Below are 23,980 nucleotides of genomic sequence, written 5' to 3'. Positions count from 1 at the left end.
CCTACTGCAGGGGAAATGGGCTAAATACAAATGGTTAAGTTCCCCCAAGACATGATCACACATTGAGCACCTGATTGCCATTCAACAATCTATGCCTGGAACACAGTGGGTGATTAATACATTGTTGTTATAAGAAAGAGGGAGAAAGCCAGGAGGAGAGAATGAGGGCAGTGTGAGAAAGGACTCCTTCCAGGGGATTACTAACTGGATGGGATGTCTCCAAGTTTGTATTTGTCCCTACATAAAAATCTGTGCCATTTTGATTTTATGCTACACAATGGAGACTGACTTCAACTTGGAACAATACCCCCTGGGAGAAGAAGAGACATCTATTCAGAGGAATTTTTTTTTTTTTAATTTTAAGAGATTGGTACAAAAGAGAACTAAGATAAATCAATTATTTTTTCCTTGGTCAAAGGCAGCCTTAATTCCTAAATTAGAGTGGAAGATAGTGTCCTGCACCACCCAAAAAATTAAATTCATTCACACTAAAGTATAAATCACTGCTGAAAGTTTAAGAGATGCCTAAGGGTACATGGGGGAATGGAGAACTAGTCTTTCAACAGATGTTCAAGCAAATCTAATGTTCCTTTCTTCTTGGAATGTTTTGGGCAGCAGCCAGTGGGTGAGGGAGACTGAGTTGGGTTGGGTGCCCTTCCTAAGTCCCTAGACGATGTCACCTGCTACAGACAACTTACACCAAGTTCCAGAAAGGCTGCAACACCACCAGCTTAATCTAGACTGCACCTTCCTAATCAAAGCTCTGCTTTATTTTATTTGCCCTTCCCCATGAGCCTGTGAAAAAGCCACAGGCAGCCAGCCACCCATTTCCGTGCCCTGAGAAGCAAGGTTAGAATCTGCCAGCTGCAATTACATGCATTTGAACCTGGTCTTCTCCAAGCCTGAAATTCCTCCTCTATGCAATGGAAGTATAAGTTAAAAGCACAGACCCTGATGCAGAGTAGCCATCCCAAACTGCAAATTCCCTCCTTTCACTTTGCACAGACACAGAGTAAAGTCAGGTCAGGTGTACGGAACACACCAGAAGCCGGGGTCAGGGCTGGGACAAGACCCGGTTCTTTCCAACACTCTTCTAGTGCCTTCCAATTTTCTCTCCTAGGTCCTCGCCCTGAACCTGTTTCTCAAGTTTCCCACACCAAAACAAACAGCACCATGATTTATTCCTCCTATGATGTCTGGAGAGGGAGCTGGGAAGAAAGCAAAACAGTGGTTCTAGCAACTCCCCTTTGACTCACTCACACATCCACAATGGTATCTTTTTCTTGTTTCTGCTAAAAAATATTTTTTAAAAACCCATTGGTTACATATACATTGTGTGTCTACAAGAAAACCCAATCTCTCAAAAGGCAGCCACCAGGCCTCTCTTCTGTAGCCCTGGGGGCTGCTGATCACGGGCCCCTTCCTTCCTGACGCACGGAAGGACCAGACTAAATATTTGCATGACAACAGAAGTCTGGAAAACAAACAGCGTTCTCTGCATGGGAAGTGGGTATTCTGGACTATCAGTCAAGTCCTGGGAATCTGTGAAGCCAGATTTTCTGAATCAGACAAACCAGGCTGGCCCTGCCATGAGTCTCTGCTCTGATAAGGAACAGACCCACCACAGTGGATACTCAAGCATTATCCTGGGGAGTATGTGTCTGGGAGCTCCAGTTTCTTAAGACTTGGGTAGACAAGCACTATGGGGGAGTAAAGTCACTGTCTGGAGGCTATGTTCCTGACAGCCTCACAAAGGAGGAGAAAAATGGGAGCAAAATCTAATTGCCTGAGAAAGGTTCTCCAGGGTAATGATGCGCTCTTCTGTAGGGGAGGGTGTAGCTCAGTGGTAGAGCACATGCTTAGCATGCATTAGGTCCTGGGTTCAATCGCCAGGACCTCCATTACGAACATAAAAATTAAAAAAAAAAAAAAAAAGAATGTGCTCTTCTATCTGAATAGAACTTGGTCCTTCTCAAAGGACCTTCACCTCTGCTGCATTACCTAATTGGACCCTCACATTCCTCAGTATTATCGCCTCCATTCTACCCGAGACATTTTGTGACCTAGTCCACCCACACAGCTGCCACGCTGGAATATACCCAGACCTTCTGACATCTGATTGAGCGCTCTTTTGACCATAACCCAAGTCCCCAAAACATTGAGAATAAACATCCAGAGGCTCAGATCAATGCCTCTTCAGGCTCAACGAACTTAGGTTTACACTCTTAAGGTAAGACTTTGGTTAAAAGGACCTCAAGCAGTGGCAGGTGGGGGTTGGGTGGGGGTTGGGATGGGGGCTGCTCCGAGGATGCCCTCTACCATGACTCACTCAGGAAGATGATGGTCTGCCCCCTGGCGGTCCTGCTCTCCTCACTCTCCGACTTCCTCAGCTGCAGCTGCTGCCCCGAGGCTGCCAGCGTGCCCTGCTTACTCCTTCCCAGCACTTGCATCATGTTCCAGCACATGAAGGCCACGGAGACCAGGACCACAAGGTAGATGACGAAGGCACCGAAAATGCTGGACTGGAACACGATCCAGCGGCTGGAGAGGCTGGTACAGATGGACATGTTGAAACTCTCCTCCGGCAGCTCATGGTGGTGGGTGCGGGAGAAGTTGCAAATTAGCCCCCGGTGACTGGGCACGGTCACCAAGGGGTACTCGACTCCCATGGCGAAAAGCAAAGGCAGTGCCACCAGGGCGGAGGTGACCCAGACGAAGCCAATCAGCAGCTTCACTTGGAAGGGCCCAGCCACAGCCTTATATCTGAAGGGGTGGCAGATGGCGATATAGCGCTCGAAGCTGAGCGTCAGCACGTGCAGCAGCGTGGCGTAGCTGCAAGTCTCGAAGAGGAAAGTGTGCAGCTTACAGGACACGGTGTAGCTGGGCGTGGTCAGGGGGTTCCAGATGATGCTGTAGAACTCCACGGGCATGCCAACAAGGAAGACCAGGATGTCCGAGCAAGCCAGGCTCACCATGTGATCTGTCACCTCCTTCTGCAGGTAGCCTTTCTTCTGTAGCACCTGGGTAACCCGAATGGTGACGCTGTTCCCCAGGATGCCCACCACGAAGATGCTCAGGTACACCAGACTGAGGGTGATTTTGATCCCGGTGGCCACCTCGAATTCGGGAACATGGCTGTGATCGATGATATTGGAGCAGTCTCTGCTGGAGCGGCTGGGTAAAGCCATGAGGAAGACAGCCACGCCAACAGGTCCAAAGAGCTTCCCAAGTCACTTCCCTTCTCCCTCCCTGCGGATCCCAAAGTTCTCAGCAGCAACTCACCAGAGTGGGCGCCGGGCTTTCTTGAGCTCACCTGGAAAAGGTAACAGTATTGCAGGTGCTTTCATGGAAACTTCCTGGAGCAGCCCAACCTAGAGAGGCCGGAGGCGCCTAGGGGTGGGGTTTGAGGGGGGTGTGTCTGGGTGAGGCGGGGAGACCGTGGAGGAAGGAGGTTCCAATCTCGCTGCAGCCAGTGAGCCCGCAGCCCCCAGCGCGCAGGCCCTACCCCCGTCTCCGGTGACCCTCCGCTCCCCTCCCAGCGGCCTGACCCTGGCCGGCCAAACTCCCCCTCCCTCCAGGAGCACCCTCCCCCGAACGGCTCGAGGGGGGGTGGCCAGCGATTAATCATTAATAACTGCTGCCTGTGCTCTCAGCCCAGACCCAGCCCAGCGAGGGTTTGACTCAGCACACGGGCATGGTCTAGAAATCAGATCTTGGCTCCGGAGTACGGGGCGACGGGCGGCCCCACCTCCCCCGCCGCCACAGCCGAGCCAGAGTCGCCGTCCGCCCCCACGCGCATCCCACCGAGGAGGCGCAGCCGGGGGGAAGCTGGAGTGCGCTCCTGGGCATGGAGTCCCGGGATGAGGCTGGATAAGACCTACTGCTCTCTCCTGCCCTGCCCCCACTGCCACAGCTGCCTTAGGGTCCCGTCAAAGGTTTGCGCCACTGCCAGTTTGGGGGGAGGGGAGATGGCTGGACCTGGGCGTCCACCTCGGTCGCCAGTCAGGTGGCGGGACCGCCCTGGCGCAGCCAGCAAGCTCTGGCCTTCTTGGTGCTTTGCCATCGGGCCCTCGGGGTCTTGGCAATGAACAGTCAGGCTCTGCGCTGGCTGGAGCCGCTGCCCCAGCAAGTCACCCCCAACAGGCTAATGGGGTCCCCATAGCATGCCTGCCTTTCACCAAAGCCTCCCGGCGTTCTACACACGGCCTGCTTCGCTTTCCTGCCCGGGGACCAAGGAGCACCGGCTCCCTCCTTTCAGTTTCACCCCACCGCTCAGGCCCCTCTCCCGCAGCAGCGGGAAGACTTTAAATGGGGACATGTATATGGATGAGAATGGCACCGGCCGCCAGGATGCCTCTGGGGTGGGAAGTGCGTCCTCGGAGGGAGCTCAACCAGGACATCCAGGGCAGCAGGAGGAGGCTGCCAAGCCGTCCCAACAGGACCACCGCCTAAAAATGGCGTTAGGGATCACGACATGTTCCCTCACTTCAGGGAGCCAGGAATACCTCTAAAACAGGCCCATCTTCATTTTCTAATTCCAAAATCAGAAGAAAGTGTGAGGGTGGAGGCAGGAGGCTGTCCTATACATTGTAGAATCTTTAGCATATACATGCCTCTTCGCGTGCCCCCAAGCCTCTTAGTGACAGCAGAATGTCTTTAGACATTGCCAAAAGCCCTCTGAGAGGGGAAAATGTCCCAGGTGGAGAACCTGGGAAAATAGATTCTCTTCATCTGTCCATTCTGAGAGCCTAGCACAGGTCTGTGCTACAAAGCATCCTTAAATTATCACAACCACCATCAGGTGATGTGATCATTTTTAAAATAAAGAAACTGAAGTGTCCAGAGGATAAGTGCTTCCCCAAGGCCATAATTGAAAATTAAAACCCACATCTGTCAAACCCTGAGTACACCTACACTTCTAACAGGAAGGGAGTCCTAGGAGCACAGTAGGTGCTCAGGCAATGAGTCCTAAATGATGCACATAAAGATATAGGGGCTGTATTTTCTGAACCCATCCCTGGGCATGTGGTCTGAGAACCTCAAGGAATATTTGATTTTGACACTATCTCAGAAAAGAAAAAAAAAAAAGCCATTTGACCACTGGAGCTTTATAATTAGCACCCTATGTGGCTATAGTTCTCTCTCTCTTCTCTGTTAAATTACAAGCTCCACGGCCAAAAGTTCTCTTTCCCCTCTCTGACACCTCTCCGTGGATCCCTAAGTGGTATGTTTTGCCAAACCCTCTCCTCCTCACCATGTGTGCTATTTGCCACTCATGCTATTTGCTATTAACTTGCTGGCGGGGAAACTCCTAATTTGTTTCCTCCTTGGTGTACTCTGCTTAGCTCCATGACCTTGATGGTCTTAGAGCTGTCCCACAAAGCTCACAGGGTAAGCAGGGACTCTTGGAGCTTTTGTAACTACAGATGAGAATCCTGAATGGACTCCTCTGCAAAAGACCCCAGTTATTTGTTGCCCCAGAAAGAGTGAGAAAAAGAAGATCTAGGAAGACCCCATTCCTACCCCTCCAGCACCAGTACCAGCACATAGACACCCCTGCCCCTGCCCACTTCTTTCTTCTCAAAAAGAAACAAGCCAGTTATCTCACAAGTATCCCTCGGCCCCACCACTGATCCTTCCTTTAAAATGCTCCTCTTGGTAATTCTCTGAGCCGCTATTAAGTGTCAGGCACGTTCCTATAATTCAATCCTTTCAATCCTCACAAGGCTATAAGGCGGATATTATCATTCCATTTTACAGATGAGGAAGTTGAGAATCAGGGGAATTAAGTGACCTACCATAAAAGGTCAGAGGCAGGCTTCAAACTCAGGTCTACCTGGCACCAAAAACCTCACCACTTTGCAATGCTCTCTCTCTGTGCAGGACAAGGCTGTGCAGGCTGAATAGTGGCATTTTGGGAAGAGGATGTTTTCATAAGTCACCAGCTCTGATGCTTCTCCTCCCCCAGCTGCGGCATGCCAGTCATCCTGCAATGTATTTGATAATTCCAATTTGTTCTGCTCAGACAAGAGTTCCATAATTGTCCAATTTCTTTCATCAAATTTTCCTTTCACAAAATGTGAACAAAGATTACAAATGCATAACCAAATGGTGAGAATCGAGTTAATTAAAATTCACTCTTTACAGTAGAGATGGAAAAATGCGTTTTGAACAAAGGTCCAGGAGAACTGAATTTTTATTTCACCTTTGCTTTCCCTAAGACCAATTAAAAACTGTTTAATGTGCTCTCACTTGTTGATAAAAGACTAGTATAACACCTGGCCTAGCTCTGTGTAATCTAGATTTTTTTTATTAGCACATTGTATAGAGGGAAAAAAACTAATGAAAAGTAAGAGGAAAGAATACCTTAGGAACCCTTTGATATCAGCTCTAACTCTGGGGTCACTCTAGGGTCTACACAAATTTAAATTCACGTTTTACACATTATAGGGATAGTCTAGGCTAGTGGCTTTCACACTTTTTTAAAGCCCTAAATCTCATTTTTATAATAAAATCTTACATTGGCACCCAAAGTAAAAAAAAAAACTACACACACTCTTACCCATACATATGTATTATATTTTTGTAAATTTAAATCTATTTTGGATTCTCAAATTCAACAAAAATAAAATAAAAGTCAATCAACAATTTATACCCTAAAAAGTGAATAATACCTTGTTTCCTTAGGCTATGCACTAAGCTATAAAGAGAACTTTAATAATTCTCAAAAATTATAAACAGTGTAGATAACTTTATAATGCAATATAACTAAAAAGTAATAACAGAAACAGAAAACTGAAATAGAAAACTCCACCATCTCAAAGGTTTTTGATATCAAGACTTACTATAAAGCTATATAAGGCAATTTGGCTTTGACCTAGGGATAGACAAAGGGAAAAAAAATGAGATAGTATAAGAATATATCCACACGTATATGGACTGGGCTTTGACAGAGACGGCACTGTGGGGCAGTGTAGAAGAGACGGTCTTTTCCATTGGTGTAGTGGATGACTGACTCTCTGCTGGGGGGTGGGGTGCCCTGATTTGTAGCATTTGCCAATATCCATGGTATAAATACTCCTGTTTTGGCTGATTTCAAGCTACCCACACTTACCACAGAATAAAAAGGAGGTCCCTCAACAAACAAGGCAGGCTCTGATCACCACGACACCAACAACATCCCCAATCAAAGGGATAACAACCAACACACATGGAAGAAAGATGTGGCAACCATCCATACTAAAAACAGACCTTGCAACAAAATTATTAGACGTGCACAGTCTACACAGGAATGCTTCCACTTAGAGCCAGAGAGAGATAAGTAAAACGAAGAAGCAGAGGAACCACTCCAATTAAAAAAACAAGAGAAGTCCTCTGAAAGAACAATCAAAGAAGTAGACCTCCACAGTCTACTAGATCATGACTTCAAAAAGGGGCTGATGAAAGTGCTGAAGGAAATGAGAGAGACTATGAACAAAAATGCAGAATACTACAAAAAGGAAATAGAAACTATAAGGAGGAGCCAATTAAAAACAGAAAACTCAATGGCTGAGATAAGAGCTGAGCTAAAAGGCAGTCAAAAGCAGACTAGATAATGCAGAGGAATGAGTAAGTGGCAGAATGAGTAAGTCAGGGACCTATGGGATAATATAAAGCATGCCAACCTATGCATTATAGAGGTCCCAGAAGGAGAAGAAAGAGAAAAGGGGATTGAAAAAGTATTTGAAGAAATTGTAACTGAAAACTTTCCAAACCTAAAGAAGGAAACTGATATCCAAGTATAGCAATCACAGAGGGTCTCAAACAATAAGAACCCAAACAGACCTACACCGAAATGTATTATAATTAAGATGGCTAAAGTTAAAGAAATGATTCTAAAGGCAGCAAGAGAAAAGCAAAGAGTTAGTTACAAGGGAACCCCCATAAGGCTTTCAGCTGATTTTGCAACAAAAACATTGCAGGCCAGAAGGGAATGGCAAGATATATTCAAAGTTTCCTGAATGAGAAAAGCTGCAATGTAGGATACTCTATCCAGAAAGACTATCCTTTAGAAGGAGAGAGAGAAAGAATTTCACAAGCAAAAACTTAAAGAATTCAGAAATACTAAACCTATCCTAAAAGAAATATTGAAAAGTCAAGCTACCCACACTTTAACAATCTGCTCACAAAACTTCCAAAACTTTAACAATCAACTCTGGTGAGTTCTGGCCCACCATTCTTCTCAATAAATGCTACTTGGGACAATCAAGTATCCATTTGGACATAATTTATTAAGCAGAAAGACAAACAACCTAATTTAAAAATGAGCCAAAGAAAAGTCATAGAAGAAAAATCCAGATGGACAATAAACAATGAACCTCTTTAGTACTGGGGAAAATGAAAACTCAAACCACAATTAAACACAATTACACACCTACCAGATTGACTAACATGTAAAGATGATAATACCATCTGTCTCTGAAGTTGTGGAGTAATGGTGACTCTTGTAAACTGCAGATGAGAGAATAAGTTGGCACAACCACTTTGGAATAGAGTTTGGCAGCACCTACTAAAGTTAGATGTAACCTATCTTATGACCCAACAATTCCCTTCCTAGGTGTATACCCTACAGCTCATGTCACGCCAATGCATATTCAGGTATGTGTACAGTAACATTGTGAGTTGTTACCCCCAACTAAAAAAACACCCAAATGTTCATCTACAGGAAAATAGATAACAAAATGCAGCATATTCAAAAAAGAGCTACTATATAGCCATGAAAACAGATATACCACTGCTAGAAAAACAGTGTGGTTGGATCTTACAACCATAATGATGGATGAAAGAAACAAGAGTCAAAAGAATACACAAGTCAATTTATGTAACATTTAAACACAAGACAAGATAATAATATTTGGGGATATGTACATCTATATACAGGCATAGCCTCAGAGATATTGTGGGTTCAGTTCCAGACCAGTGTAATAAAGCCAATAGCGCAAAAAAGTGAGTCACAAGAATTTTTTGGTTTCCTCATTGCATATAAAAGTTATGTTTACACTATACTGTGGTCTATTAAGTGTGCAATAGCATTATGTCTAAAAATCAATGTACCTACCTTAATTAAAAAGCACTTTATTGCTAAAAAATGCTAACCATCATCTAAGCTTCAGCAAGTCATAATCTTCTTGCAATAGTAACATCAAAGATCAATGATCACAGATCACCATAACAAATATAATAATGAAAAAGTTTGAAATATAGTGAGAATTATAAAAAAAAACGTGGCATAGAGACACAAAGTGAGCAAATGCTTTTGCAAAAATGGTGCTAATAGACTTGCTGGATGCAGGATTGCCACAAACCTTCAATTTGTAAAAAAAAAAAAAAAAAAACTCTGTATCTGTAACATGCAATAAAGTGCAATAAAACAATGTACTCCTCTCTCTATATATATAGATAGATAGATATAGATATGTATATATAGAGAGAGAGAAAGAGAGAGGCATATATATAGGATATACATATTACATGAGGATATATATATCATAAAACTGTTTGTTTATAAGGCAAAGATGTTAGTTCCATAAAAGGACGGAGGTCACCTCCTGGGGGTGGGTGGAAGTGTGCGATCTGGAAAGGACACATGAGATGGAGGTGGGGTCTTTTGGGTGCTGACAGTATTTTATTTCTTAACCTAGGTAGTAATTACATGATAGTAATTACATGATATTTTGCTTTATGATTTTTAATATTCAGTTATTTATGTCTTATGGACTTTGTGAATTTATGTATATCACAATATTGTTAAACAGAACTTTTTAAAGAGGAAGAATACCCACATAGCCAGTAAGATTAGCTGAGTCAGCCCTACTTTTCACCCAGTGGGGTGACAGTGCTGCCACCAGATCACTCTCACAGTGACAATAGCAGTAACTGCTCCCATTATTAAATACCTATTGGGCTCAAACACCAGGTTTGTTCAGTGCTCAAAATAGCCCTGCAAATTGAGCATCCATTATTCCTATTTACATGTCTTAAATCACCCATCAAATGCCTCCTCTCTAATCTACCAGGACGCGTCCATGACCAGGAGCCTGTAGCCTAGTTGTCCACATCCCTTGCATTGCTCACTATCTAGATGAGTGTAGGATCAATGACAAGTTGGGACCCTGAGGATCCAGCTTCCTGGACCAGGCTGGGGGTGGCCCTGTGAAAAACGGCATGTTCTGTGAAGGCTCAGTGCATGGATGGTCCTTCCTGGGGACCTGATGGAAAAGAGTGCCACCTCCATTCTTAGGTGAGCCCTCGCCCAGAGGCTCCAGATTTCTAGTGGGAAATCATGTTCTCTTTTTAAAACAGTTTTTATGCGTTAGGTTCCCTTTCTTTCCCCATCAAGAAGAAGTGTCCTTTGGTTTGGGTAAGCTAATGAGTTATGGTTTTAGTTCAGCACACAACTTTTTTCTTCGCTTAACTTGGATATTTGAAGCTCTCTGAAATAGACTCCTTGTTTGCAAGGGAGTCTCCCTGCCCCCTGTTGGGCTCTCCATCCCTGGGAGGCAGATAGCCCCTGAGAGTAGAGTGACCATTGAGTCCAGGGCATCCAGAGGGAGACCAGTACCATATACTCACCCCAGCTTCCCCCTCAACCCTATGTCTTTGCACAGCTGCTGCAGGCGGATGGAACCAGAAAATGTCTACGCCCTGGGCTGCCCCCAGCTGCATGCCTGCACACTGCCCGCTCAGAGCACAGGGGAAACTGCAGTGTCCCGGCTTTCTGTGTTTCTCCCATGTCTAGACCCTTAGGAAGAAACAAATACCCCTGAGTCGTGATCTCCTGATCTCAAAATTCTCCAAGCAAAGAATAAACTAGCTTTTCTTGCCTGACACTACTTTCCCAGCCCTCTTAGGAAGAAACCCTGTGTGTCCCCAGCCTCAGCGATTGTTCAAGGATAGAGCAATTTTCAGCCTGGATGGAAATTTCAGTGGTGTCTTCCTACACTCTATGATCCACCAACCATCTCTTGCTATCTAAACCTACACAAATCGACTCAGGATTGACACTCTGTTCATCGGCTGATTCTTCTGAGGACGTGACAGCTTGATGATTAGGGCAACAGACTCAATAGACTCAGAAGCCAGACCCTGTGGGTTTGCATCTGAGTAAACCATTCAGCTGCCTTGCACCTTAGTTTCCTCACCTGTAAAATGCAAATAACCACAGTGCTTATTTCCTGGGTTTGTTGTGGGCATCATTAACAAGTTTACCTAAAAATTGTCAGGCATACGGTACGTGCCCATATATGTATCAGCTCTTGCCTAAGAGACAGGACAACACAGGGGGTACAAGCGCAGAGTCTGCAGCCAAACTGCCTGGGTTTGAATCTCCTGCTCCCCAGCTTTGTAACCTTGGGCACCGTTCTCTCTCTCTGGGCCCCAGGTTCCTCATCTGTCAACCTGAAGATAAATAATAGTACCCACCTCAAAGGGCTGCCTGCAGGACCAAATGGCAGAATATAAGGAAAGCACTTAGAACAATGCCAGGCCCAGGGAAGTGCCAGACCAGGGTTAATTGTCATCAATGTCATGTCCACACCCATGAGCTGCTGCTGTTCCTGCTGTTGGACCCGGGGCCCTGCAGGGTCCTGAAGCACAAGCTAAACACTCCAGGTACCCTTACGCTGTGAGCTGGGATGGAGTACTGAGGACATCTCACTGAATGCCACTCAAATTAAATCAACAGATAGTGGTTCAGCATATCCTTTCCGGAAGGCACTGAGACATAAGGCAGTAAGACAGTTACACCTCGGAAGGAAGGGGTCTGTCTGCACATCAGGCCAGGAGCACGTGAACTGTTAGATATCATAAGACAGGAATTGCCGAGTTAATGGTGGCAGCAGAGAGTGATACAGATACTGAAAAGTGGTATCTGTCTTCACAGGCGAGACAAGATTCCTTGTCTCTGAAAGCTGGGGATGCGTGTATGACACGTGGGGAATCTTGATCATAGCTAGGTATTTCATCCAGCAGAACTTCCTATTGCCAAACAGACCACACAACACCGAGAATTTACTGAACCACAGAGACACTACCCTCTCCAACTACATCTTCACTGAATGCGAGCTTTGAGTGGTTTACAGAACTGTGGCAACCAAGTGGCAACAGGCCAGTGTAAACACAGATTTTGAGGCCGTGTGATGCTTCTTCTAAGTGCAAGATGAAACGGCCCCTCTAAGAGGGATGGCAAGCGTGACCTCAGTTGCACTAGCATGCCTCATGTGTGGCTGGGTGAATCAGCTTACAGGACAGGTTTCAGAACAGAAGTCACCGTCCCTGCCACCCTCCCCCTTTAAGTGTAGGCCGCCTTGTGAAAACCCTTTCCTGCATTAAAAAACCAAACCAGCAAGCAAACAAACAAAAAACACACCACTTCTGGAACTAAAAAGTCGGCCACTCAAAGCCACAGTTTCTTATTTTCAAAAATGCGGACAGACCCTGTCCTACCAATGACTGTACTTCGTCCTGGCCGTCCCCACGCTCCCAGTGGTAAGAACCTCATCACCTTTGCCTCTAGAGCCTGCAGCTTATAAGGAATCTGCTGACTGGGTTCAAAAGTGCAGGAAGGAAAAAGCAGCTGGGGAAGGCAGGGCCAGCATCAGGTAACTGCTTCAAGCATTTAAGCACGACTAACCTGTCCTCTGAGCAAAGTTTACCTTCCTGCCTCCGCTTGCATCATGGATGAAACGTGCATTTCAGGGCCCAGCCAGCACTATTAGTCTATGAGATAATATCTGTTCTGGGTTCCCAACTTTTGACCACAGCCCATTTCAAGTTGGGAGCAAAAGGAAAGGCTGGATCTTATTAATAATGTCTTCCAGGGGAAGGGTATAGGTCAGTGGTAGAGCACTGTGCACAAGGTCCTGGGTTCAATCCTCAGTACCTCCATTAAGGAAAAAATAAATAAATAAACCCAATTACCTCCCCCATCTCCCTAAAATTAAATAAATAATTAATTAATTAAATAAAGTCTTCCTCCCTGTTCTTAGAACCATCTTCTCTCCATTGGGGAATGTCTGTGGTTTGACAAACATGAGGAAGAACAAACTTTCTCATGATTCCTTCCAATGACTGTCTTACAGCAAGAAACAAATTCTCCATTCTTACAAAGAGAGAAGTCAAGAAAGAATGGAGGACAGGGACGGAGGGCATTCATCCAAAACTCAGGCAGCATCTCCTCCCCATCTCTGCCTCAGAGAGAACAATCAAAGCAAGTCACGTCCTCATCTCTCAAATAGGCTGGATTGATACTCTTCAGAGAGACAGACCAAGGCTTTGCCTGGAAACAACTAGTAGCGTGGGGTCCGCAACTATGAGCATTGCGTCTGGCCTAGACCCAGCACTCCCTGGCAGATGGGACTGGCATTCATGTTGCAAGAATCAACGTTGTAGGTTTGGCCTCTTCTCTGAGCTGTTGGGTAGTAAGCCCAGAGTAATTCTAGATGTGCTCTGGCAATTCTGATATTCAGTGTTGTCATCAGTATGTCCCATTATGGCCCCCTTAACATCACCAGCTCAAGGGTGCTTGCACAGGGGAGTGCATCGCAGCTGGGAGACAGGCAAGAAGCATGTCTAGTCCCATCTGATTTGCCATCATTGCTTACTCAGGCAGACAGGCACTTGGGTTTCATGGTCTAAGGGGCTGTCAAATGGCCAGCCCTGACAATTTAGGAGGATATTTTTAAAAAGATACATTAGACATAATTGCTGCCTCCTGTCGGTCTCACAGGCTTGCTATGGATGATGAACCTATGCATGGGGAACTCGAGAATAACCAGGGACCAGGATGTGAGCCGCTCCCAGAGGGGAAAAGAACAAACAAACTCTCTAGTATGACATTCAAGCCCTGCCCTCATCCAACTTTCCAACCTTAGACATCGACCGTGTGTAGCAGATTTTATTTTCCAAATGTGGCAGAGAGAAAGAAGGGGAGAGAGGAAGAGAAATACAGAGACATACCCCATCACACATGCTCTTATTACAATGTGACTGACACTCTTTGCACTGAGAGATGGGGTCCAGATTTCATCTCCTTGAATCTGAGTCAGGGTTTCTGATTGCTTCAACCAACAATGTATAGTATAGTGATGCTATGTGACTTCCAGGGCTAGGTCACCAAAAGCTTACAGCTCCCTCCTGGCTCATTCTCTTTAGGATGTATATCCTGGAAGCCCTGAGCTAGTATGTAGAAGTACAGTGGCCCCGAAGCTGCCATACTGGAGAGACCTTGCAGAGAGACCTCAAAGAACTAGAGAGATATCCAAGGAGCCCCGGATAGTTCAATCCCCAGCTGTTTGAGTGGTCCCCGCCCAATCACCAGGCGAATGAGTCATCCTTCAGGTGATTATAGCCTTCAGTCTTCAAGCCACTCCAGCTGATGACAAGTGCATCAGAGATGAGCTGACCTTGCCGAGCCCTGTCTGAATTCTAGATGCATGATCAAAATAACTATGTTGATGTTTTAAGGCATTACGTTTTGGGGTGTTCTGTTATACAGTCAAAGTAACTGGGAGACCCCACATCTCAACACTGTACGCCAGCAAGAATGGGCTGCTCACTGAACCCCAAACTTCCTGTGCATTCACCCCTTCCTCCTGTGCTCTGCCCACACCATGAACGTTCCCCCTTCCTGAAATGCCTTGAGCCTTTTCACTTAATTATTTTCCATTCATTCATTCATTCATTCATTCAACAAACACTTGTGAAATGCATACTATAGGGATGTCACAATAAATAAGACACATTTTCTGCCCTGAGGAAGCTCACAGTCTATTTCCAGAGAGCAAGAGTCGGAAATTGCTAAAATGATGAGGATGTGTAGCAACAGAAATAACACCAAATCATTTCAACCCTTCAACATCTACCTGCTCCAGGACATCATCCCTGGATGTCCCAAATCATACTCCTCTCTCCCTATATTGAGATGCTCTGTGATGTGCTGGTGTAATCTCATACCAGCTCATAAGAACTGCTTGTATACATTTCTTTCCAATTCCATATTCAGTGACTTCTCATAAGTAGCTTGAAATTGATCACGGTGGGAGTATTTATACCACAGAAATTGGCAAAAGGTACAGATCAGGACTCCCCCCACCCCCAGCCTCTTTTCTTTATGGAGACCTGGTTTTTAAGCACTGACTGGCACACCACTGGAGGTACCTCTCAGTTGGTATCCATCAAGGGTTAACTTTTGGGGTGATGATGTTATATCAAAAAAAATGGATCCCTCTGGGAATAGATCTCCTTTAGAAAATAACTGGAAATGTTGGTAGAAAGAAGATAAGGACTTCTTAAGACATGTAGAGCACTGCTGGCAGCAGGTCAGTTGGCTCTGACATGGACAGCTTGCTGCCTGCTGGAATTTCTTTCTTTTTTTTTTAAAGATGTTGCAAAACTTTTACAAGCCTGTCAAGGTGGTTAGTAGATAAGCTCAAGCCACCTTAGGGACGGTTGTCAGGCACTGGGGAGAAATCTATTTGCTGTCTCCTGGCCTTTGGTGGCTAAGGTAACAGACAAGAGAAATCACCTGGGCAACTCCTACCCGCTCGGCTCTCACACCTGCCAGTGGGAAGGAGTTGCCTCCCTACTGCATCCAAAACATGGACTTGAGGTTTTATCTTGCAAAAAGTTTCATCAAATGGCAAATGATGATGTTTTCTGGTTGTTTATGGGTGGAATTGCACCCCCTTCCCAAAAGGTATATTGAAGTTCTAACCCCCAGGACCTGTGAATGTGACCTTATTTGGAAATAGTCTTTGCAGATATACTTGAGTTACCCTGAAGTCATCAGGAGGGACCCTGATCCAATATGGCTGGTGTCCTTGTAAGGAGAGGAGAAGAGATACAGAGGCAGACATGTGCAGAGGGAAGACTGCGTGACGACAGACACACACAGGGAGAATGCCTTGTGAACTTTATTTGCAAAAACAGGCAGTGGGCTGGATTTGGTCCATGGGCCATAGTTCTTCAACTTCTGACCCAAACTCCCCCCACTTAAGTGATGAAGGGCACATTTCCTCAGTACTCCCCCAAACAGGAGGATTGCTGATAGACTGCCCTCAGTTGAGTCCCTCTCCATGAACCATCCTTGGATAAAGAGAGCTGGTTCATCCAAGGTCACAATGCCTTCTGCGGGCAGCCTAGATCCAATGATTGGTAGGCATGGGGGCACACAACCCAACCCCCTCGCCTTAATCGAGGACAATTCTAAAAGGCCACCTGACTCTCAGTGAGATCAGCTGAGTCCTGTGATGTGACTGTATCACAAGTCAGCTCTGCCCTTTGTCCAGTTTTGCCTTCTTCACTCCCCACCAGCTGCTGACCCCAAAACACCCTGCAATAAACCTCATGCACGGCGCCCAGTGCCTAGAATACGAGTCCCTGAGGGACCAGGAAAACAGAAGACAGGAAATACTTGAAGGAATAATTAATAAGAATATCCCAGAATAAAAGGTAGAAAATCACTGGAATGAAGAAGTCACATAAAAGATGAGACAGCAAATCTCACGATGTAATACCAGCTGAGGGGACTGCGATTCAGTTCTGGGACCAACCTCCTGGAGTAAGCACAGACCTCACAAATGAAGAGTTCCATCCTCTGCAAGACTTCCCTCACTCCAGGTACCAGCTGGAAGTTCAGGAGGTCCCCAGGCCACTCGTATTTCTGACTGACTGGCTACAAATGTGGGGCTTCCACAATCCCCTTAGATTCAATAATTTGCTAAACTGATTCACAGGACTCAAGGAGGCACTGTGTTTACAATTACAGTTTTAATAATAAAGGATTCAGATCAGAGGAGCCAAACGAACAGATGCAGAGGATGAGGTCTGGGGGGATCCTGAAGGCAGAGGTTCTGTGCCCCCTCCCTGCAGAATCAGGGTACATCACCCTCCTGGCACATCAATTCATCACCACCCTGGATGCTCCACTGAGTTGGGCATCCAGAGTTTTTACTGGAGTTTCATTATGTAGGGCAGGATTAAGTAAATCATTAACCACAGGCTTGAACTCAATCTTCAGCTACTCCTCCTCTCCCTGGAGGTCAGGCAGGCTCAACATCCAAACCATCTAATGACATGGTTGGTCTTTCTGGTGATCAGCCACCATCCTGATGCTACCTAGGGGTCCACTCAGGAAATTCCAAGGATTTAACAAGCTCATGCCAGGAATCTGCGACAAAGGCCAAATAAACCCTTTATTATTCAACACCTATACTAGAGAGAAATTAAGATTTAAAAAGAACTGATTATCTACAAAAATACAAAAATCACCTTGAAATCACACTTCTCATCAACATCACTAGAGCAAAGACTTCTGAGTAGTATGTTCAAAATGTGGAAAGAAAGTAACTTAGACCTTAGAATTGTGTGCGTGTGTGTGTGTGTTCAGATAATAGACCATTAAAAAACATAGTTCTATGCCACTTTATCACATGTGTAAATTCATGTAACACTACTTCTGTCCTTTTTTAATTGAAGTATAGTTGATTTACAATATTGTATTAGTTTCAGTATTATAGCAAGGTGATTCAGATATATATTCTTTTCCATTATATGTTATTACAAGATATTAAATATAGTTCCCTGTGCTATACAGTACATCTTTGTTGCTTATCTGTTTATTATTATTATCTGATTAACAAATGTGTCTCTGTTAATCTCATACTCCTAATTTATCCCTCCCACCCCTTCTCCCTTAAAACCATAAGTTTGTTGTCTATGTTGGTGAGTCTGTTTCTGCTTTATAGATAAATTCATTTGTATTATATTTTTAGATTATACATTTATCTTTCTCTGCCTGACTTATTTCACTTAGTATGATCATGCCTAAGTCCAGCCATGTTGCTACAAATGGCAGTATTTCCATTCATTTGTATGGTTGAGTAATGTTTATATACATATATATACCCCCACCACATCTTTATCTGTTCATCTGTTAATGGACACCTGGTTTGTTCCAGGTGTTGGCTGTTGTAAACAGTGCTGCTGTAAATATTGGAGTGCATGTATCTTTCAAATTCGAGTTTTCATCTTTTCTAGATGTACGCCCGGGACTGGGATTGCTGGATCATAGGGTAAGTCTATTTTCAGGTTTTTAAGGAACCTCCATACTGTTTTCCATATTGGCTGCACCAATTTACATTCCCATCAACAGAGTAGGTGGGTTCCCTTTTCCCCACACCCTCTCCAGCATGTATTATTTGCAGACTTTTTGATGATGGCCATTCACTGGTGTGAACACCAATGCTATCTTGATAACTGGACTATTTTATCACCACAAAGATTTCCCTCATTCTACCCCTTTATGTTGACACCCACCCTCACCCCTCTCATTGTTCCTAATCCTTGGCACGCTGAATGTTCACCTCTATAATTTTGTCCTTTGAGAATGTCATATAAATGGGATCATACATGTGAGTTTTTGAAGTTTTTTTTTCCCACTTACTATAATGCCCTTGAGATCCATCTGAGTTGGTATATCTTAATAGTTCACTCCTTTTCATTGCTGAGTAGTATTCCATGGTATGGATGTACACTGTATGTTTAGTCATTCACAGTTTGGTTGGTCTCAGTTTTTGACTATTACAAATAAAGTTACTATGAACATTCATGTACAAGTTTTTATGTGGACATATATTTTCATTTATCTGAGTACAACTGCTAAGTTATATGGTAAGTGTACATTTAACTTTATAATGAAACTGCTGAACTACGTTCCAGGTGGCTGTACCATTTTACATGCTAACCAGCAAGTGTGTAAACGATCTCGTTTCTTCATATCCTCACTAACATTTGGTATTGTCGTTATTTTTTATACTTAAACTAAATAGCACGATTTAATTTACTAGCTGCTTAATCCTGATTGTCATTATTTTTTATTTTAGCTACTCTAATAGGTATGAAGTGATATCTCATCATGTTCTTTATTTACATTTCCCTAATGGCTAGTGATGTTGAACATCTTTTCATGTGCTTGTTTGCCATCAAATATCATATATATTGAGGGCACAGTGAAGATATTTTTAGACATTTTTGGCCTCAATAGATTTACCGTAAAGCCACTCTTTTTAAAAAACTTAGAGAAATTTTTCCAGTGAAAATAAAAATAAATTCAAGGATATGCTACAAGATAAATGAGAATGATTAATACGATTTAATAAATTTCACTGTTGAGTAAAGAGCAAAAGAATAAATACATTCTTAGGAATGCAGAACTTAAATCTTAGACATGAGGGAGCTTGAGGTTGGGGAAGATGCAATGGAAGGATTATGAACTTGGATGGTGAAACTCCAGGAACCAGCATTTAGACACTACACTCCCCAACTGACCTGATGTACCTCGTTTTGTTTGTGAAAGTGCCTGGCCCATGTAGTCAACAGAGATGAGTTTGATTTTAGAAAAATGCATATAAAGAGCCCTGAAATAAACACATAGACTTACAGTCAACTAATCTTTGACAAAGGAGACTAGAATATATAATGGAGAAAAGACAGTCTCTTCAGCAAATGGCATTGGGAAAACTGGACAGCTGCATGTAAATCAGTGAAATTAGTACACTCCCTCACACCATACACAAAAATAAAATGGCTTAAAGACCTAAATATATTTAAGACAAGACACTATAAACCTCCTGGAAGAAAACATAGGCAAAACATTCTCTGACATAAATCTTAGCAATGTTTTCCTAGGGCAATCGAAATAGAGCGATAGAAATAAAAGGAAAAGTAAACAAATGGGACCTAATTAAACTTATAAGCTTTTGCACAACAATGGAAACCATAAGCAAAACAAAATGACAACTTACGGAATGGAAGAAAATATTTGCAAATGATGCGACTAACAAAGGCTTAATTTCCAGAATACATAAACTCATACAACCTAATAAGAAAAAAACAAACCAATCCAAAAATGGGCAGAAGACCTAAACAAGAAATTCTCCAATGAAGACATATAAATGGCCAATGGGAACATGAAAAAATGCTCAGTGTCACTAATTATCAGAAAAATGCAAATCAAAACTACAATGAGGTATCACCTCACACCAGTCAGAATGGCCATCATTAAAAAGTCTATAAACAATAAATGCTGGAGAGTGTGGAGAAAAGGAAACCCTCCTACACTGTTGGTGGGAATGTAGTTTGGTGCAGCCATTATGGAAAATGGTATGGAGATTCCTCAAAAAAACTAAAAATAGACTTACTATATGATCCAGCAATCCCACTCCTGGGCATGTATCCAGAGGGAACTCTAATTTGAAAAGATGCACGCACCCCAATGTTCACAGCAGCACTATTTACAATAGCCAAGACATGGAAACAACCTAAATGTCCATCAACAGATGACTGGATAAACAAGCTGTGGTATAATTATATAATGGAATACTACTCAGCCATAAACAAGAATAAAATAATGCCATCTGCAGCAACATGGATGGACCTGGAGATTTTCATTCTAAGTGAAGTAAGTCAGAAAGAGAAAGAAAAAAATACCATATGCTATCACTCATATGTAGAATCTAAAAAAAGAAAAAAGAAGACACTAATGAACTCATCTACAAAACAGACTCACAGACATAGAAAACAAACTTATGGTTACCAGGGGGATAGGGGGTGGGGGAAGGGATAAATTGGGAGTTCAACATTTGCAAATATTAACTACTATATATAAAAATAGATGAAAAAAAAAACCTCTGTATTGCACATGGAACTATATTCAATATTTTGTAGTAACCTATAATTAAAAAGAATATGAAAACAAATATATGTGTTTGTGTGTATGTATTATATATATATATGACTGAAACATTATGCTGTACACCAGAAATTGACACACTGTAACTGAGTATACTTCAATTAAAAAAAAAAAGAAAATGCATAGAATTGTCTCAGCATTGGGGATGTTTGAGAAACTAAGTGGGGTTTCCACCTATATATGACAGCAAGAAATCTGCTTTTATTTCAATTTTCTCACCCAGCCCAACCTTTTCCTATGAGGTCTGCCCACATGGTACAGTGTTTGTAAAAGATGGAGTTGGGGAAGGAAAGGAAGAGGAATCATCTATTTCAGGCTGGTTTAATCAAGGAAGACTTCCTGGAGACACAAAAAGCTATGATCAGCATTGAAAGCTGAAGGAGGAAGAGCTGGAAAGGAGTTAAGGTTATGGGTGATGCTAGGTGCTGGTGTACAGATACGTATTTCCATTTCCCTCTCCAACAACGTTCTAGACTCTACAGTATCACCCCTGCTCCAGAGCACATGGATGGAGGAAGGAGAGCTAGACATTAATGAAGGGAATTTTCCCGACAGGCCCAATTTTCCTTTCTCTGAAGCGATTACAACAAAGTGCTTAAAGTTCTGCTACAAAAAGACTACTTCTTATCTTATAGATGCTGGGCAGTTCTGTTTGGAGGCTCCCAGGAGCTAAAATTGTCTGTGAAGTGGCTTTGGACAAACAAGGCAAGGAAGTCCTGGGGAGAGCCCACTGCGGGGTGTATACAGTCAGTCACTCTTCCTCTCTCAGGAGTGACACCGAGGCTATTTTCTGACCGACTCAAGGGCCGAGGGTACAAGGGACTGTTTTTCCACAGCAGCCTGAGCTCAGCATGCGGACACTTCTATATCTCCAGTCCTGTATCTTGCCTCTTACTTTTTAACTGTCCCCTACTAGAAAAGTCCCTAATTGGAATCTTTCTTCAAAAAGCCATTGACAACTAGGACAGAAATGTCTTGCCTTTATCATGAATATGTAGACAGCGGTCTCCTGGAGTAGGGAAAAAAAGCATAGATTTGGAGCAAGACAACTCTGCATTTGAAACCCAGTTCTACCATCTTATTTTGAGTTCATAACCATTGTGATCCTCAATTCCATCAGCCATAAAATAGGAATAATAGGGGGGAGGTATAGCCCAAGTGGTAGAGCACATGCTTAGCACGCACCAGGTCCTGGGTTCAATCCCCAGCACCTCCTCTAAAAACAAACAAACAAACAAACAAACAAGTAAACCTAATTACCTTCCCCCCGCAAAAAAAAAATTTGAAAAAAATAGGAATAACAGCTACCTTGGAGAAATGACGCCAGGACTCAGTGAGATAAGACACATCATACATAACTGCAGGCGCAAAAGCACAGCACAACACATATTAACTAATACTTCCCTTATTTCTGAAAAAGTGATAATGCCTTCCATAAAACTAGGAGGGGACTCACTCTTTGAGGACGCTGAAACATGTTGAACACAGCACCCGCCACACCCAACATAGCATTATAATTGGGGTGTTCAGGAAAGCAGCTCCAGGTGATTACTTGTGCGTGGGGTGATGGGGTGCAGTCACTGAATAAACTGTATGGGCACCAGACTCATTCCTTAGTCTGGCCAAAGATCCGTGAGGCTCTCTGCCCAGCGGAGGAATAAGAATGAGTCAAATCAATGAGATTAGTTCCTTCAGAATTTGAACCAGATCTCTGGAGCAGGAAATAAGCCAAGTGAGGGGAGAAGTGGGGGTTACAAGTAACAGTGACCAAGTAAGCCACCAGAGAAAGACAAATCCACCCTGAAAAGCAGAAGTCACTGCTGGAGCCACCGTTTCTTGCCCGTTTTCTCAGATCCAGTAGCAGCCCAAGTGCTTCCTAGCAATGAGCGCTTTCCCTCACTTGGTTTGAATGACTCTATTTCTTGAAACCAAGGGACCTTTTGCATACATTCTGTAATTGGCCTAAATGTCAGGGAATAGAGTTTGCTCTTTCCTTTGAGATATGGGTATGCATTTCAGATTGAGCAGTTACTAACTTTCCACAGAGGTACATGAGTGAGAATACCTGGGACCTCCTAGAGTATCACCTGTAGAAAAACACACATCAGCAGAGCAAGAACATGATTCACTTGGTACAGAGGCATTGGGCAGTGGATGTTTATCAGGTGTTTTTCTGATTCAGCATATGAGCTTCCTTCCTAGTTCTTGGACACCCTGCCACACACTGTGAATCTTGGGGGTGGGCAGGGCATAGCCAGTCATGAGAGAAAGATCAACTTTCTTCCTTCTTCCTAGCATTGAAGGTGAGGGCACATAGCCTCAGCTCAGACAACTGAGGGCTCACAGAAGTATTCTGAATCTCAAGTGACAGATACACTGAAAGATACCAGTTCATTAGATGTGCAGTGACCACCCTATATAGCATGAGTGTTAAATGCATTGAGTGCCACAGGGAAGGTTACAGAGGGGACTGTGTTCAGGAGCAGTGGGTGTCCAATGGGTGGGTGGGTTGAAGATCATCAAGGTGTACAACCACACAGTTACAACTGCACAGTTACAACCTGCTGCTGCCTCCTTCCCTCGGCTTTCTCCTAGTTTTCCTAGTTGATTCTATGAGCTACCAGCTTTCCCTTCCATAAATTCCTCTTATTATGCCTAAATTATGCATAACTGGTTTCTGTTGCAGCCAAGATCTTTGGCTTAGTCTGGATGCGTTATTACAGAAGGTACTAAAGAGAGATGAGATTTTAGCTGGGTATCATTCTATTAAATTTTAGGTCCACTGAATGAAAATAATAAAAATAAAATGAAAATGACTCCCTGCCTAGTGAGGGTTAGCCTGAGATGCAGAAAGAATCAAACAAAGATATATTCTGGGAAGTTTTACCTCAGTCCTACTGTAGTGGATGCTGTGATGTGCCACAAAGATCCCCTGTAGAACCAAGACACTCATTTCCCAGCTACCAAGGCCAAATGCTGATGGGCTGACCCCAGCTGCATCCACTCTGGGATTCAACTCAGCCAAAAGCATCTTCTTCACCCATAGCAATGCTTCTTTCCCAGGGACAGGTCATGTCCAATAATCGGTCCTTGTCTCATTTGGGAACAACTCTAAAGGGCTCTCCCAGCTTCAGAGCTCTCTGTAGGACCAGTTGAGGCCTCTGATGTCACTGCATCACTGTTTAGCCGCTC

General features: G+C 43.8%; 1 protein-coding gene across 4 annotated transcripts in view; it reads right to left on the bottom strand.

Moving 5' to 3' along the window:
- The window catches only part of GPR39 (G protein-coupled receptor 39), a 284,672-nt gene that overhangs the window by 200,942 nt on the left and 59,750 nt on the right, over positions 1 to 23,980 (bottom strand). For all 4 annotated transcript variants that reach the window (XM_064484714.1, XM_064484715.1, XM_064484716.1 and 1 more), the window contains one exon: positions 2,330 to 3,313. In XM_064484714.1, coding sequence (XP_064340784.1) covers positions 2,330 to 3,188 — 859 coding nt within the window. In that variant the 5' untranslated portion in view covers positions 3,189 to 3,313. The remainder of the gene's footprint in view (positions 1 to 2,329; positions 3,314 to 23,980) is intronic.

The sequence above is a fragment of the Camelus dromedarius genome, chromosome 4, assembly GCF_036321535.1.
Source record: "Camelus dromedarius isolate mCamDro1 chromosome 4, mCamDro1.pat, whole genome shotgun sequence".
In the NCBI taxonomy this organism is placed as follows: Eukaryota; Metazoa; Chordata; class Mammalia; order Artiodactyla; family Camelidae; genus Camelus; species Camelus dromedarius.
This window is presented reverse-complemented; position numbering and strand designations above follow the sequence as displayed.